The following is a 14,355-nucleotide window of genomic DNA, read 5'->3' as shown; positions in this document are numbered from 1 at the left end:
GTATTATTCTGTTATTCACTGTGATATTGTCTTTCAATGCCATTTTCAATTCATTTCTCTGCGTTTCTACAGACTGACGATCTGAAATTGCATTTTCAGAGCAGTGACAGAGATTTTGAATACCACTCCTCAATGGGAGGGGAATTGGCCCAATGGGTGTGTACATTGCCAAGTCTTTTGAGCTTCACTCTGGCATGCGACTTCTGGCCTGAAAAGTTCTTCTCAACAGCCGTTGAGTCAGCATCATCATGTCAGGTAACATCTTCAGAAAGAAGAGCCTATACATAATTTCTATTTTCTACATTTGATGCCTTTTCGGTGTCCGGGATTTCTTTTACCCCATTTATCGGGAAAACCTCTGATAGTAGAATTTGAATTCTTGAAATCATAATAATCTCTGGGATAAAATAGGTCAGACCAAAAATGAAACCGAACAGAAAAGTGAAAAAAAGACTGTAAAAGGTGTATTAGCGTGAGAATGACGTGGTGTTGACGATGGTAGAATTATCTTATTCGATGTTGTGCGGATACTGCATGCTCTTTGTTCTCCTCGGACTTAAGGATACATTCTATGTGAATGTTCTATCTATCCAATTGTTTATGAAATTATATGTAGAAGTTTGTCATGTTCCTTACCATAACTCTCAATTTTTTTAATCTTCGGTTATTACATCTCGATTGTGAAAACTGCATTGTGACGAACATCTATTTTTTTTTTTTTTTTACAATGAGACGCCGAATTTGTGATGACAGTATCTAATCTGTATTTCCCCTCAATACGTCACTTTTTTATTATTGTTCTTGATAGATTCAGAATCTGAACTTGTCAATTGAAGATTCTCAGTGTCATTCCTCAATGGAAGGAGACTTGACCAAATGGATTTTCAGTATGCCACGTCTTTCAAGCTTCCGGGTGAAATGCTGCTACTTTGAGTTCCAGGGTGGAAGGACCGATACTATGGTACCAACCTGTCAGATATCTGTTGCTTTCGTTTCTATATAAGTTACCTCTGGTATTAATATCATACATGTAATGTGTATGGTCATTTCGGCAAATGGAAAAAAGTACAGACAACCCAAATCTCACCACTTTCAATATGCTTGTTTTTACTATTCTTTTTTTATTTCACATATCAATATGTATGTTCTTTGTAGTGGGTGGTCGGAGCTCACAGAATCATTTGTAATAACATAATAATACGGGTTGAAAAGAGCTATCATCAATAACATTGTTGGATTGACTTGAGAGTGACAGAGATATGCTGTTTCCCTCGTTGTTCTAAAAACAATTCTACGTAGACCTATTAATTGTTACAAGTTGACTGAATTAAGTTTGTACATAGGGAAACATTTCAGAAAATTTTCATTAGTGGGCTTTGGGCTTTGTTCATGCTAATATCGCCATACAATTTGGATAATTTTGTACTATTTAGATTTCTGTCAAACCTCTGCCGGTATGCCTTTCAGGGAAGGTTTACTCAACGTACGACTACGAATCAAAAAACAAAAAACAAAATGAAAAGAAAACTTTTCTCTCGCTCCCTCTCTCTCTTTCAAAACAAAAAAAGAAAGAAGTATGGACGAAAGAACGACGATAGCGTTAATCTCATATGTTGAATTGGTAATATTCTGTTATTCACTGTGATATTGTCTTTTAATGCCATTTTTAATTCATTTCTCTGCGTTTCTACAGACTGACGATCTGAAATTGCATTTTCAAAGCAGTGACAGAGATTTTCAATACCACTCCTCAATGGGAAGAGAATTGGCCCGATGGGTGTGTACATTGCCAAGTCTTTCGAGCTTCACTCTGGCATGCGACTTCTGGCCTGAAAAGTTCTTCTCAACAGCTGTTGAGTCAGCATCATCATGTCAGGTAACATCTTCAGAAAGAAGAGCCTATACATGATTTCTATTTTCTACATTTGATGCCTTTTCGGTGTCCGGGATTCCCCCCCCCCCCCCATTTATCGGGAAAACCTCTGATAGTAGAATTTGAATTCTTGAAATCATAATAATCTCTGGGATAACATGGGTCAGACCAAAAATGAAACCGAACAGAAAAGTGAAAAAAAAGACCGTAATAGGTGTATTAGGGTGAGAATGACGTGGTGTTGACGATGGTAGAATTATCTTATTCGATGTTGTGCGGATACTGCATGCTCTTTGTTCTCCTCGGACTTAAGGATACATTCTATGTGAATGTTCTATCTATCCAATTGTTTATGAAATTATATGTAAAAGTTTGCCATGTTCCTTACCATAACTCTCACGAGAAGAATATTGCGCTGTCAAAGAGACGGACAGGAGACAACAGACGATAGAGAACGGGAATCGAGAAAAATGTTATTCGAAATGCCGAACTTAACGAGCTCTCTAATTAACCACTGGGTTCTGTTCTCTCGTATTTTGCTTTTAAATTCAAACTACTTTCTTATATTCTTTTACTAGTGACTGGTCACATACTTTAATACGACTTTGACGAATAGACATGTTAGATTACTTTGGTAAAGGGCGTGGCAAAATTAATAACCACACTGTAGTGCTTTGAACCATTGCAACAGTCGATATGACCGTCATGATTTCTTCAGAACATGGCTATCTTTTTCTTTTGTAATGGATAGACACCCTGGAAGATAATAATTATATTTGGATTTATTAATTTTGTTTTTTGTAGAAATGAGTTACCATATCTGTGACAAAAAAAAAGCGTGGAGGTATATTTCAAGATGAATTTCTATCTTCGGTTATTACATCTCGATTGTGAAAACTGCATTGTGACGAACATCTACTTTATTTTTTAATTTTACAATGAGATCCTGAATTTGTGATGACAGTATCTAATGTGTAGTTCCCCTCAATACGTCACTTTATTATTATTCTTCTTAACAGATTCAGAATCTGAACTTGGTAATTGAAGATTCTCAGTGTCATACCTCAATGGAAGGAGACTTGACCAAATGGATTTCCAGTATGCCACGTCTTATAAGCTTCCGGGTGAAATGCTGCTACTTTGAGTTCCAGGGTGGAAGGACCGATACTATGGTACCAACCTGTCAGATATCTGTTGCTTTCGTTTCTATATAAGTTACCACTGGTATTGATATCATAAATGTAATATGTATGGTCATTTCGGCAAATGGCAAAAAGTACAGACAACCCAAATCTGCACCACTTTCAATATGCTTATTTTTACTATTCCTTTTTTTTTCTAGATTTCACATATCAATGTGTATGTTCTTTGTAGTGGGTGGTCGGAGCTCACCGAATCGTTTGTAATAACATAATAATAGGGGTTGAAAAGACCTATCATCAATAACATTGTTGGATTGACGTGAGAGTGACAGAGATATGCTGTTTTCCTAGTCGTTCTAAAAACATTTCTACGTAGACCTATTATTTGTTACAAGTTGTCTACATTAAGTTTGTACGCAGGGAAAGAATTCAGAAAATTCACATTAGAGGGCGTTCCGTTTTGTTCTTGCTTATCACCATACAATTTGGATAATATTCCACTATTTAGATTTCTGTCAAACATCTGCCAGCATGCCTTTCAGGTAAGGTTTACTCAACGTACGACTACAATCCCCCCCCCCCCCCAAAAAAAAAGCAAAAGCAAAAACAAAAAACAAAAAATATGAAATGAAAACTTTTTCTCTCTCTCCCTCTCTCTCTTAAAAAAAAAGAATTATGGACGAAAGAACAACGATAGCAATCATTTCATATGTTGAATTTGTATTATTCTGTTATTCTCTGTGATATTATTCTTAATGCCATGTTTTACTTCCTTTCTCTGCGTTTCTACAGACTGACGATCTAAAATTGCATTTTCAAAGCAGTGACAGAAATTTTAAATACCACTCCTCAATGGGAGGAGAATTGGCCCGATGGGTGTGTACATTGCCAAGTCTATCGAGCTTCACTCTGACATGCGAGTTCTGGCCTGAAAAGTTCTTCTCAACAGCCGTTGACTCAGCATCATCATGTGAGGTAACATCATCAGAAAGAAGAGCCTATACATAATTTATATTTTCTACGTGTGATGTATTTTCGGTGTCCGGGATTTTTTCCCATTATTAATATTGGGAAAGCCTCTGATAGTAGAACAATCATATTTGAAATCACGATAATCCCTGGGAAAACATAGTTCAGACCAAAAATGAAACCGAACAGAAAAGTGGGGAAAAATGACTGTGAAAGGGGTATTAGGTTGAGAATGACGTCATCATGTGAGGTAACAGCATCAGGAAGAAGAACCTATACATAATTTATATTTTCTACATGCGATGTATTTTCGGTGTCCGGGATTTTTTGTCCCATTTATTGGGAAAACCTCTGATAGTAAAATGAGATTTCTTGAAATCATGATAATCCCTGGGATAACATAGGTCAGACCAAAAATGAAACCGAACAGAAAAGTGATAAAAAAAATACTGTTAAAGGGGTATTAAGGTGAGAATGACGTCATCATGTGAGGTGACATCATCAGGAAGAAGAGCCTATACATATTTATATTTTCTACATGTGATGCCTTTTTTCGTGTCCGGGATTTTTTCCCCGTTTGTTGAGAAAACCTCTGATAGAAGAATTAGCATTCTTGAAATCATGATAATCCCTGGGATAACATAGGTCAAACCAAAAATGAAACCGAACAGAAAAGTGAAAAAAAAATATCTGCAAAAGGGGTATTAGGGTGAGAATGACGTGGTGTTGACGATGGACGTATTTTCCCAAATGTTTACAAGAAATTATACAGTCCATGATTATTCAACTCGTCAACGTTACGCATATTACCTTCCACGTACCCGAACAATTTTCGCGAAAAAAACCATATGTTCCCTGGGCCCAAATATTGGAACGAACTCCCTACGGAACGTATAAGTTGTACCGCTATAGCCTCATTCAAACGAAAACTGAATCAATATGTTCTTAGCAGCTACATTGTACGGCATGCATAGTGTATAGTTCTTGTTGCTCTTTATGTTACCCCTTGTCTATCCCTTATTAGCAGTCCGGCGGGATCCTAACCATAAACACTATTTTTGATCAGTCTGCCTGTTGCCGTCTTCATGCACCTATTGTTCCACTCGGTTATCGAAATTCTCGCGCGTGACAGCTGTCGGTTACTATGGTCACACGGAATGCTTGGTTTTAGGACCCATGCTGAATGTTACTCCTGAGCTTTATTTCCCTAGTACACGGTATTGTTTACATTTACGACAAATCTCATTATCATTCCACCTTCTACTTATGTATTTATGTCATACAGTTACGCCATTTTCTATACTCTGCAACACACCCCTTGAATCTCTGCAACCCCAGTTGTTGTTCTACCAATGTCCTTAATAAGTAGTAGGTTATACTGCTGCAACATGTGATCTTTTCTCTTTTTTTATTTAGTGACGTATATCTAATTTGGATTTTTTGTCTTGTTTGTTTTAATCGGTTTACTCACTCCAGTTATTGTTGGTCTTAAAAAACATCCGCATTTTAAACTTCCCCTAATCTGATTACTCACGGGAACTGCGGCTGTACAAGCTAATGCTTTTACGCAGGCCCCATCATATTTTTTTCGCATCACGACCACAGTTTAATTCGCATGCATACAAACCTTGTGTTTATACCAAATCAAACTTCTGTACATTCCGATGAAGTCTCATCTAAATTATGTTTTGTATAATTTAAGTATTTATAAACTTTATTGTGATATATGTGAGAAATATGAAAATAAATTGAAATGAAAATGAAATGAAATGGTAAAGTTATCTTAGTCGATGTTGTGCGGATACTGCATGCTCTTTGTCCTCCTCGGACTTAACTATACACTCTATGTTAATGTTCTATCTGTCCAATTGTTTATGAAATTAAATGTAAAAGTTTGCTGTGTTCCTTACCATAACTCTCACGAGAAGAATATTGCACTTTCAAAGAGACGGACGGGAGACAGCAGACGGGAGAGAACTGGAATCGAGGAAAATGTTATTCGAAATGTCGAACTTACCGAGCTGACTCATTGACCACTGGGTTCTGTTCTCTCGTATTTTGCAGTTAAATTCAAACTTCTTTCTTGTATTCTTCCACTAATGACTGGTCACATACTTTAACACAAGTTTGACGAATAGACATGTTAGAATACTTGGGAAAGGAGCGTGGCAAAATTATTTCTATCACACGTGTAAATGCTTTATTCTGTAATTGTCTGAATGTTTGAATTTGTATGTACATATTTTATGTTATATTACACGCAATTTAGCCCTTGGGCTACGAGATGTGATATGAATAAATAAACCTTTCAATAAATAAAATAACCGCACTATAGTGCTTTGAACCATTACAATAGTCGATATGAACCTCATGATTTCTTCACAACATGGCTATCTTTTTTTTTTGTAATGCATAGACACACTGGAAGATATTTATTTTATTTGGATTTATTGATTTTCTTTTTTTTTTTGTAGAAATGAGTTAGCATAGAAAAAAGCGTGGAGATATATTCCAACATGTATTTCAATCTTCGGTTATTATATATTATTATAGATACATCTTCGGTTATTATATATTATTATATATATTTCAACATGTATTTCAATCTTCGGTTATTACATCTCGATTGTGAAGACTGTATCGTGACGAATATTTTTTTTTCACACACAAAAAAAAAGATCGTGAATTCGTGATGACAGTATTTAATCTGTATTTTCCCTCAATATGTCACTTTATTATTATTATTTTTCTTTAATAGATTCAGAACCTGAACTTGTCAATTGAAGATTCTCAGTGTCATTCCTCAATGGAAGGAGACTTGACCAAATGGATTTCCAGTATGCCACGTCTTTCAAGCTTCAGGGTGAAATGCTGCTACTTTGATTTCCAGGGTGGAAAGACTGATTTTATGGTACCAACCTGTCAGATATCTGTTGCTTTTGTTTCTTTATGTGACCGTGCACCGACGAACATAAAGTCGCACACACTGATTTTGCGTGAGGACTGAAAATAAGTAAAATGGGTTAACCCAGGAGTTGACTTTTTTCATATCTTCTGAAAGAGCGGGTCTACTCTTACATTTTGCTAAATTTTGGTATTATAAAACGGACAGGAAAGTGTGTTTTTTCGCAGTTTATCTCGATCATTTTTGGTAGAATAGTGTGATTAGGTGTGTCTTTAGAATCCCTTTTTCATTTCTGAAAAACCTTATCCACACTCTTCACTTTCAACTCTAATAACTTTTGAAAGGATAGTGTTACTGCTTTGAAAATTGGCATTAATTATAGACAAAATGTGTTAATGAGGCATGCTAAATTTCATTTTAATCTGATAATCCCGTCATTGTTGTTACTCTAGTAGTTAACTTCCTGATTTTTGTCCCATTCATCGCACAGCCAGCACGGTTTGGTAAAGATTAAGCGCTTAAATAGACACTGTACTTCAGAGCCTCTCTTCTCAGTTCACACTTTTCCTGAGTTTGTACTTTCATTCCAATATTTAGATAGGTTAGGAGAGTCCATTTGAATTGAGTTATACATCATTTTAAAGCTTAAAATCTGTTCTTTCAGAATATGGTCTCACATGGTCTGGGCGAAATTAAAAAGGTTTGAATATTGGGGTCATGAACGTTGGTTAAAGAGGTAATATATACCTGCATTAATCCTTAACGAAATTGTGGGAATAATCTTACAGCATTATTGTTGTATCTATATTAACCCAGACTTCATACCTTCTGCTTTAGTTGTTTGGCATATGATGTCCAGTATTTAACTATCTAAACTTATTTGAATTCTCTGCCAATGTGGCTTTTAAGTAGCGTTAATTAAAAAAAAAAAATTACTACGAGTCTAAGCAAAGGAACTCTCGCACAATTTAAGAACTACGACCGTCAGTGATTGCTTTAACTTATATACCGATGGCTTTAATTTCAAGAATATGGAAGGCGCGTTTTATTTTCTTCATTTGTATTGCACCCATATGTTAAAAAAATACTCTGTTATTCCTTATTTACATGATGTTGTTATTTCTGAGGACATGTTTTGCTTTATATCTCTGCGTTTGTACAGATTTGGAATCTGACGTTACATTTTCAGAGCAGTGACAAAGATTGTAAATATCACTCCTCGATGGGAGGAGACTTGGCCCGATTGGTGTGTACATTGCCACGCCTTTGGGCATTCAGTCTGACATGCGATTTCTGGCCTGAAAAGTTTTTCTCAACAGCCGCTGACTCAGCATCATCATGTCAGGTATAATCAACAAGAAGTATCAATAATTCATAAACTTACGAGCGACTGGTGGTATCTTCTGATGTGCTATAACTATCAGAAATTACAGCACAAGAACTGATCACCAGTCGCTCGCTAGTCGTTCGTAACTTTACGAACAGTTTGTGAAACACCTCCAGAAATTATGTCTCAGGATATGTAAACAAAAACAAAACAAAACACACAAAAAACCGTATTATTTTGTCATTACGTTGTTTGTTGTCTATTTCATTTCATCATTTCGTTTTTTGTTGGTTAGGGGTTCGAAGCTGATATGGTCATAAAACAATTTCGAATTTAATTCAATTCAATTCAATAGTTTACTTATTTCCATCATCACAAAGAAAAGAAAAGAAAAAGTTGACATAATCCAAAGTGATACAATTTTTTTTTTCATTTCTCTTACACTCGTCCAATGAAGGATTTTTTTCAATACAATATAAAGTATATTATACACGAATGATGTCGTATAAAAGAAACAATGCACTGTGTCATGGCAACAACAATAGTAAATAATCACAATGATGGAAAACAGTGTTCCACTAAAAAAGCCACGCTTGTAAAACGTGGAACACTGGAACAAAACAACAACAGCACCGATTTGTTATACCAATAAAACACATTCATTTTAAATTCTTCTATATACTATTGTATATTTTACTCATTGATATAATGATGTTGATACTAGAAACAATACTTACTAGGATTTTAGGATGCAAACGTATAAACTATATAACATATCACATTTGTGGCACAGACACTATGGGGCCAGGTGTGCCAGGAAAATTGAACGGAAAGGAAGATATGCAATCGGCCACAAAAAACATAACGACGATAACAACAACAACAATAACGCAATACACAGAAATAACAGAATTTGAGGAAATGCACTCAGACAGATACTGGACAACGAAGAACTAGGAAAAAGGAGCAGAGAAGAATAGAGAAGGAAAAGGAGAGGGATGGAAAAGGTCTGTGGACACACTACAAAATCTCAAGGAAAAGTGAAACATGACGGGTTTTTTCATTGAACAGAATTAACTGGTATATTTAGAAAACAAATATTTTTTGAGTTTATACTTAAATGTAATTAACTTCACAGATTCTTTTAGATCCTTATCTAAGCTATTCCAAAATCTGGGTCCGGTATAAACAAATGTATTTTGAGTGAGTACAGTTCTAACTACGGGAAGATGAAATTCTTTACATTGTCTAGTGGGATAATTATGTACGTGGCTGTTACGGTGAAATAAAGAATAAAATATTTTGGGTAAATGATTGCAGTTGTAATTAAACATAAATTGACCAAGTTGAAACAAATACAACTCTTTTATTTTCAGAATTTTGTGCTGAAGGAAAAGCTTATCAGTATGTGCTCGGATATGAAGGTTGAAAACGATTCTGAGCGCCATCTTTTGCAGAAGAAAAAGTGTATCTAACAATGTCGAATATGTATTCCCCCAAGCAAGAATTCCGTAATTCAAGTACGGCAATACCAAACTTGAATAAAGCGTAATCAAAGCCGAAGAAGGAAGATAATATTTCAATCTATTCATTATGCCTATGTTACGTGCAATTACTTTACAAATATTGTTTATGTGACACTTCCATGATAACTTATTATCAACACAAACACCTAAGAATTTAATAGACGAAACCTCTTCTAGAGGAGTAGTGTCAAATATAACATTACCTGGTAATCTATGTATTGGAATTACTGAAAAACATATACTTTGTCTTCTCAGTATTCAGTGACAATTTATTTGCATATATCCATTGTGAGACATTCTTCAATTCATCATTCACTGTACTAGTTAAAGTATTAGGGTCAGGGTGGGAATAAAAAAGATTGGAATCATCCGCGAATAATATGAAAGAGAGTTTATCTGAAGATCTATAAAAATCATTAATGTAAACTATAAATAACAGTGGGCCTAACAAACTTCCTTGCGGAACACCACATTCTATTTTCTTCACAGAAGAATCAAAACTGTTCACATGTACATACTGAAATCTGTCAGATATATAAATCATAAATCATTGCAAGGCTTTTCCGCGAATACCATAATAAGATAACTTAGAAAGAAGTATACCGTGATTAATCGTATCAAAAGCCTTTGAAAAGTCCAGGAAGATGCCTATTGTATGCGAAAATGTATCAAGTGCATGTGTAATCTTTTCCACAAAGGTAAGTAAAGCGTGGGTGGTGTTGTGATTTTCTCTGAATCCAAATTGAAAATTCGTAAATAAATTACTCATATTGAAAAATTTTACAGTTCGGATATATACTATCATTTCCAAAATTTTAGAAATTGAAGTTAATGACGATATTGGTCTGTAATTATTGACATCATTTTTCTCCCCTTTCTTATATATAGGTATAACTTTGGCAGTCTTCATTTGACTTGGTACAAGCCCAGAACTAAGTGATAAATTAATAATATATACTAAAGGATCTATAGTTTGAAGAATTATATTTTTCAACAAATAATTATCGATTCCATCACAACCTGGGCTTTTCCCTTCTTTCAAATTATGAATAACATCGATAACTTCTTTATTATACGTAGGGTCCAAAAATATAGTTTTAGGATTAGGTATATCTAAAAAAATCATAAAACACTTTATTAGATGAAGGGATACTTTGTGATAAATTTTTCCCAATGGATGCAAAAAAAATCATTAAAAATTTCGGCCATGCCAGCACGTACAGTGCTTGAGGTATTACCCCATCGTACTTCTGAAATACTAGATACATCATTAGATGTATTCATAACATCTTTTATTCTTTTCCAAATATTCTTAATATCATTTTTATATTTCATTATCTGGTTAACATAAAACTTTCTCTTTTGTAAACATAATGAATTAGTAAGCGTGTTTTTATAAGTCACATATTTTTGTCTTATCCGTAGGGCTACTCCTGTATTTATAAAACAAATTATTTTTTCTATTAATCGATCTTAAAAGTGATTGGGTTATCCACGGGATTCTTGGAGTTCTTTTATAAGAACTTTTCCTTGTGCAAAACGGAATATGTTCATCAATTTTAGAAGTGATAGTTTTCATAAAATAATCATAACACAAATCAAGATCGGTATTGTTGTATACAAAAAACCAATCAATATCTTTTAAACTATTTTGCAAATTAATAAGATTATTTGCCGTAATCTTACGACGTCTCTGATAATTATTTTGCCTAGGAGATAACTTAATTGGCACTTGTGTAAAGATTGGATAATGATCAGAGATGTCAGATAAAACAATACCAGACTCGGGAATTGGGAGAATATTACAAAAAATATTATCAATCAAAATGGCAGATCGGTCAGTAACACGGGTCGGCTTAGAAATTAACGGTAATAAAGAAGCAGACATTAAGGTTTCTACAAATTCTTGCGAAATATGTTGAGAGTTACATTTCATAAGATCAATATTGAAATCACCCATTAAATATACATGTTTATTTGTAAAGATAGAGTTCTGCATTAAATTTTGTATATACAACAAAAAATCATTCGATCCAGGGGGTCTGTAAACAACTCCAATCAGTATGTTTTTCCCATTCGGGTTTACCATTTCAACAAATAGAGATTCAACTACATCAGTCATGACATTCAATTCTTCGTGAATAGAATACTCAAATTTGTTGGGGATGTATAAACCCACGCCACCACCCATTCTTTCTTTTCTATTTCTGTACACGAAATCAAAGCCGGATATAGAAAATAAATGACTTATATTGGGAGTCAACCATGTTTCGGTCAGACCTATAACAGAACAGTTATTACCAGAGTTTTCTAAAAATAATCGCAACTTATCAAAATTTCTACTTATGCTTCGTATATTCAAATGAGCTAACAAAAGATTGTCATCATCACTATTCATAACATATTGTTTATACTGATTTACAGTCAGATAAACACATGATGAACTTTGCACAGGATCTTCAGGATCAAAATTATATTCAAATTCTTGTGCTGAAGCATTAAGTTTGTTCGATATGTATGCTTCATATAAGGTGGAAGTTTTGTTTTCCTGCGCGGACGTAAAAGAGCGCCCAACTGTATCATAAAATTCATCGTCGTTCACAGAGTTGAAAACAAATGTTGGATTAGCCATAAGTATAAAGAAAATCACACCGGAATCGACAAAAGTTCCACTTAGACCTAGACCTGGAGATTGTAGTTATGTGGGAATGTACAGACCTGGAAGAAGAGAAAGAGAACCGCATATACACTAACATGAAACACATACAAGAAACACACACATGAAGCATAGACATGAGACACAAACAAGACACGAGAAACAACAAGGACGCAGACAAGACATAGCCGATGATATCAAATTGGGCACACACGTCCGTGGCCTGCGTCTGCTCTGCCAATACAAAACGAGGCATAAGCAATAATATCAGCATGGATTTAACAACAGACTGCATTTGAGTGAGTGAGCTCCCTTGATATTCAAAAAATATCATTTTCATACGAGATATATTCACGTGCATAATTCAAACTATCAATATGAATTTTTATAGGTTATTTGAGGATCAGGAGAGAAGGAGAGAGACGAAGGGAGACACGAATAGAACTGTGATGTTTACAGTATACACCTACACTGTAGTTTCTAATATTAACAGTAAGTGCCTATTGGCCATAATAAAACAAGAAGACAATAAGTGTCATATCTTCACAAGTCATGATAGACAAACTACGATGTAGAAATCAATTCTGAATATGTGTTCGCTGGGAATGTCATGAAGGAGAAAAATGGAAAACAAATCAGAGAAGAACAAAGAAAAACAAATAACAAATACAGAACATCTCATAAGAGAGTTTAGACAATAAGCGTATAACTGATTGATATTATCAGCTTTCCCGGATATCACCTCATCGTAAGCTTTCTTCAACCCCATCCCTACCATTACAACACATCAATTAAAGTTAAATTGAAGAGAATGAAACAAATTATCTGCTTAACGTAATAGAAGATTATTCCATATGTACATAAGTGTTTATTTTTTTATATTCATTTTAAGTTTGCAGAGAGATTGAGAACGAGATGAGATCAGTGAAACAAAAAATGGTATTGGCTATTTTGCTCAATCATTGATCATCATAAGCAGCGTCCGCAGGATTGGGACGTCCCACTCGCCAAAGTCGCGAAGGGGGGAAACAAGCAACAAAAACAAAAACGACACCATAGCGGGAAGCGCACCCACCAGGGAGGTGCACCCATCGTACAGAGCGCACAACGGGTCGAGTGCACAGAATACTAGTACATTGTGCTATGTTTTAGCTAAAATTCAGTTGAAATACAAAGATCATTGTATGCCCCATGGACTCAATACAGTATAGGAGCACAGCTGCCACAGTGGCATTGCCACTACTCCTCTTATACCCATCAGCAACCCCCAGCACGAGGCGAACACACCATCACAGAAAACCACGTAAGGGGGGGGGGGAGCTGAAAAGGGATATTTTTTGTTTGTTAAATAAATTGAAAAATGAAAGTGAAGATGAAAACAAGGCAGCTGTGGCTTGAGAAGGAATGGGTATAACGTTAGTCGTGACCTGGATGAACCATACAGGCTACACATTGAAATGAGGCCCTGAGGTGTCAACTCTTTTCTTGAATTGAATTGTACATGAAAAGAACGTTACAGCAACCAGCGTTATCAGACTGCCGGGAACCATGCAGTACATCACACTTGCTAAGTAAAGTATTTCAAAGTATAAGCGTGAGGGGATACAGAGACTTTCAAAAAAAAAACCACATACACACACACAAAACAAAACAGCAATTTAACTTAACAGATTCAGATTCTTAGATTCTAAAAAATTGAGACAACTGTTCATATCAGTGCAGGTGCAAATGAGAGGGCATGCTGCTCGTAAACAACATGCCAAACCTGTGGCCAGTCACCCCTCCAAATCTTTTACAGACGCATTTGACACAGACTATTATTCTAGATTTTTCTTCTTGTAGACTGCACTACTCGGTATTTGGTTCTATGGTTCTATGGGCCCACTAAAGTGGCATGTACTGAGTATAATTCATTTGACCCATTCATTGTAAAAGAATGTTACAGCAACGAAAACAT

At 35.2% G+C, this 14,355-nt stretch overlaps 1 protein-coding gene across 5 annotated transcripts in view; it reads left to right on the top strand.

Moving 5' to 3' along the window:
- Positions 1-14,355, top strand: part of LOC139732968 (uncharacterized) — a 107,572-nt gene that overhangs the window by 51,196 nt on the left and 42,021 nt on the right. For all 5 annotated transcript variants that reach the window (XM_071643807.1, XM_071643803.1, XM_071643804.1 and 2 more), the window contains 7 exons: positions 73-255; positions 809-961; positions 1,694-1,876; positions 2,893-3,045; positions 3,808-3,990; positions 6,743-6,895; positions 8,052-8,234. In XM_071643807.1, the coding sequence (XP_071499908.1) occupies positions 73-255; positions 809-961; positions 1,694-1,876; positions 2,893-3,045; positions 3,808-3,990; positions 6,743-6,895; positions 8,052-8,234 (1,191 nt within the window). The remainder of the gene's footprint in view (positions 1-72; positions 256-808; positions 962-1,693; positions 1,877-2,892; positions 3,046-3,807; positions 3,991-6,742; positions 6,896-8,051; positions 8,235-14,355) is intronic.

This window comes from Diadema antillarum, unplaced genomic scaffold (genome assembly GCF_040938485.1).
Source record: "Diadema antillarum isolate AM-2024a unplaced genomic scaffold, OU_Dant_1.0 seq00000457_RagTag, whole genome shotgun sequence".
Taxonomy (NCBI): domain Eukaryota; kingdom Metazoa; phylum Echinodermata; class Echinoidea; order Diadematoida; family Diadematidae; genus Diadema; species Diadema antillarum.
This window is presented reverse-complemented; position numbering and strand designations above follow the sequence as displayed.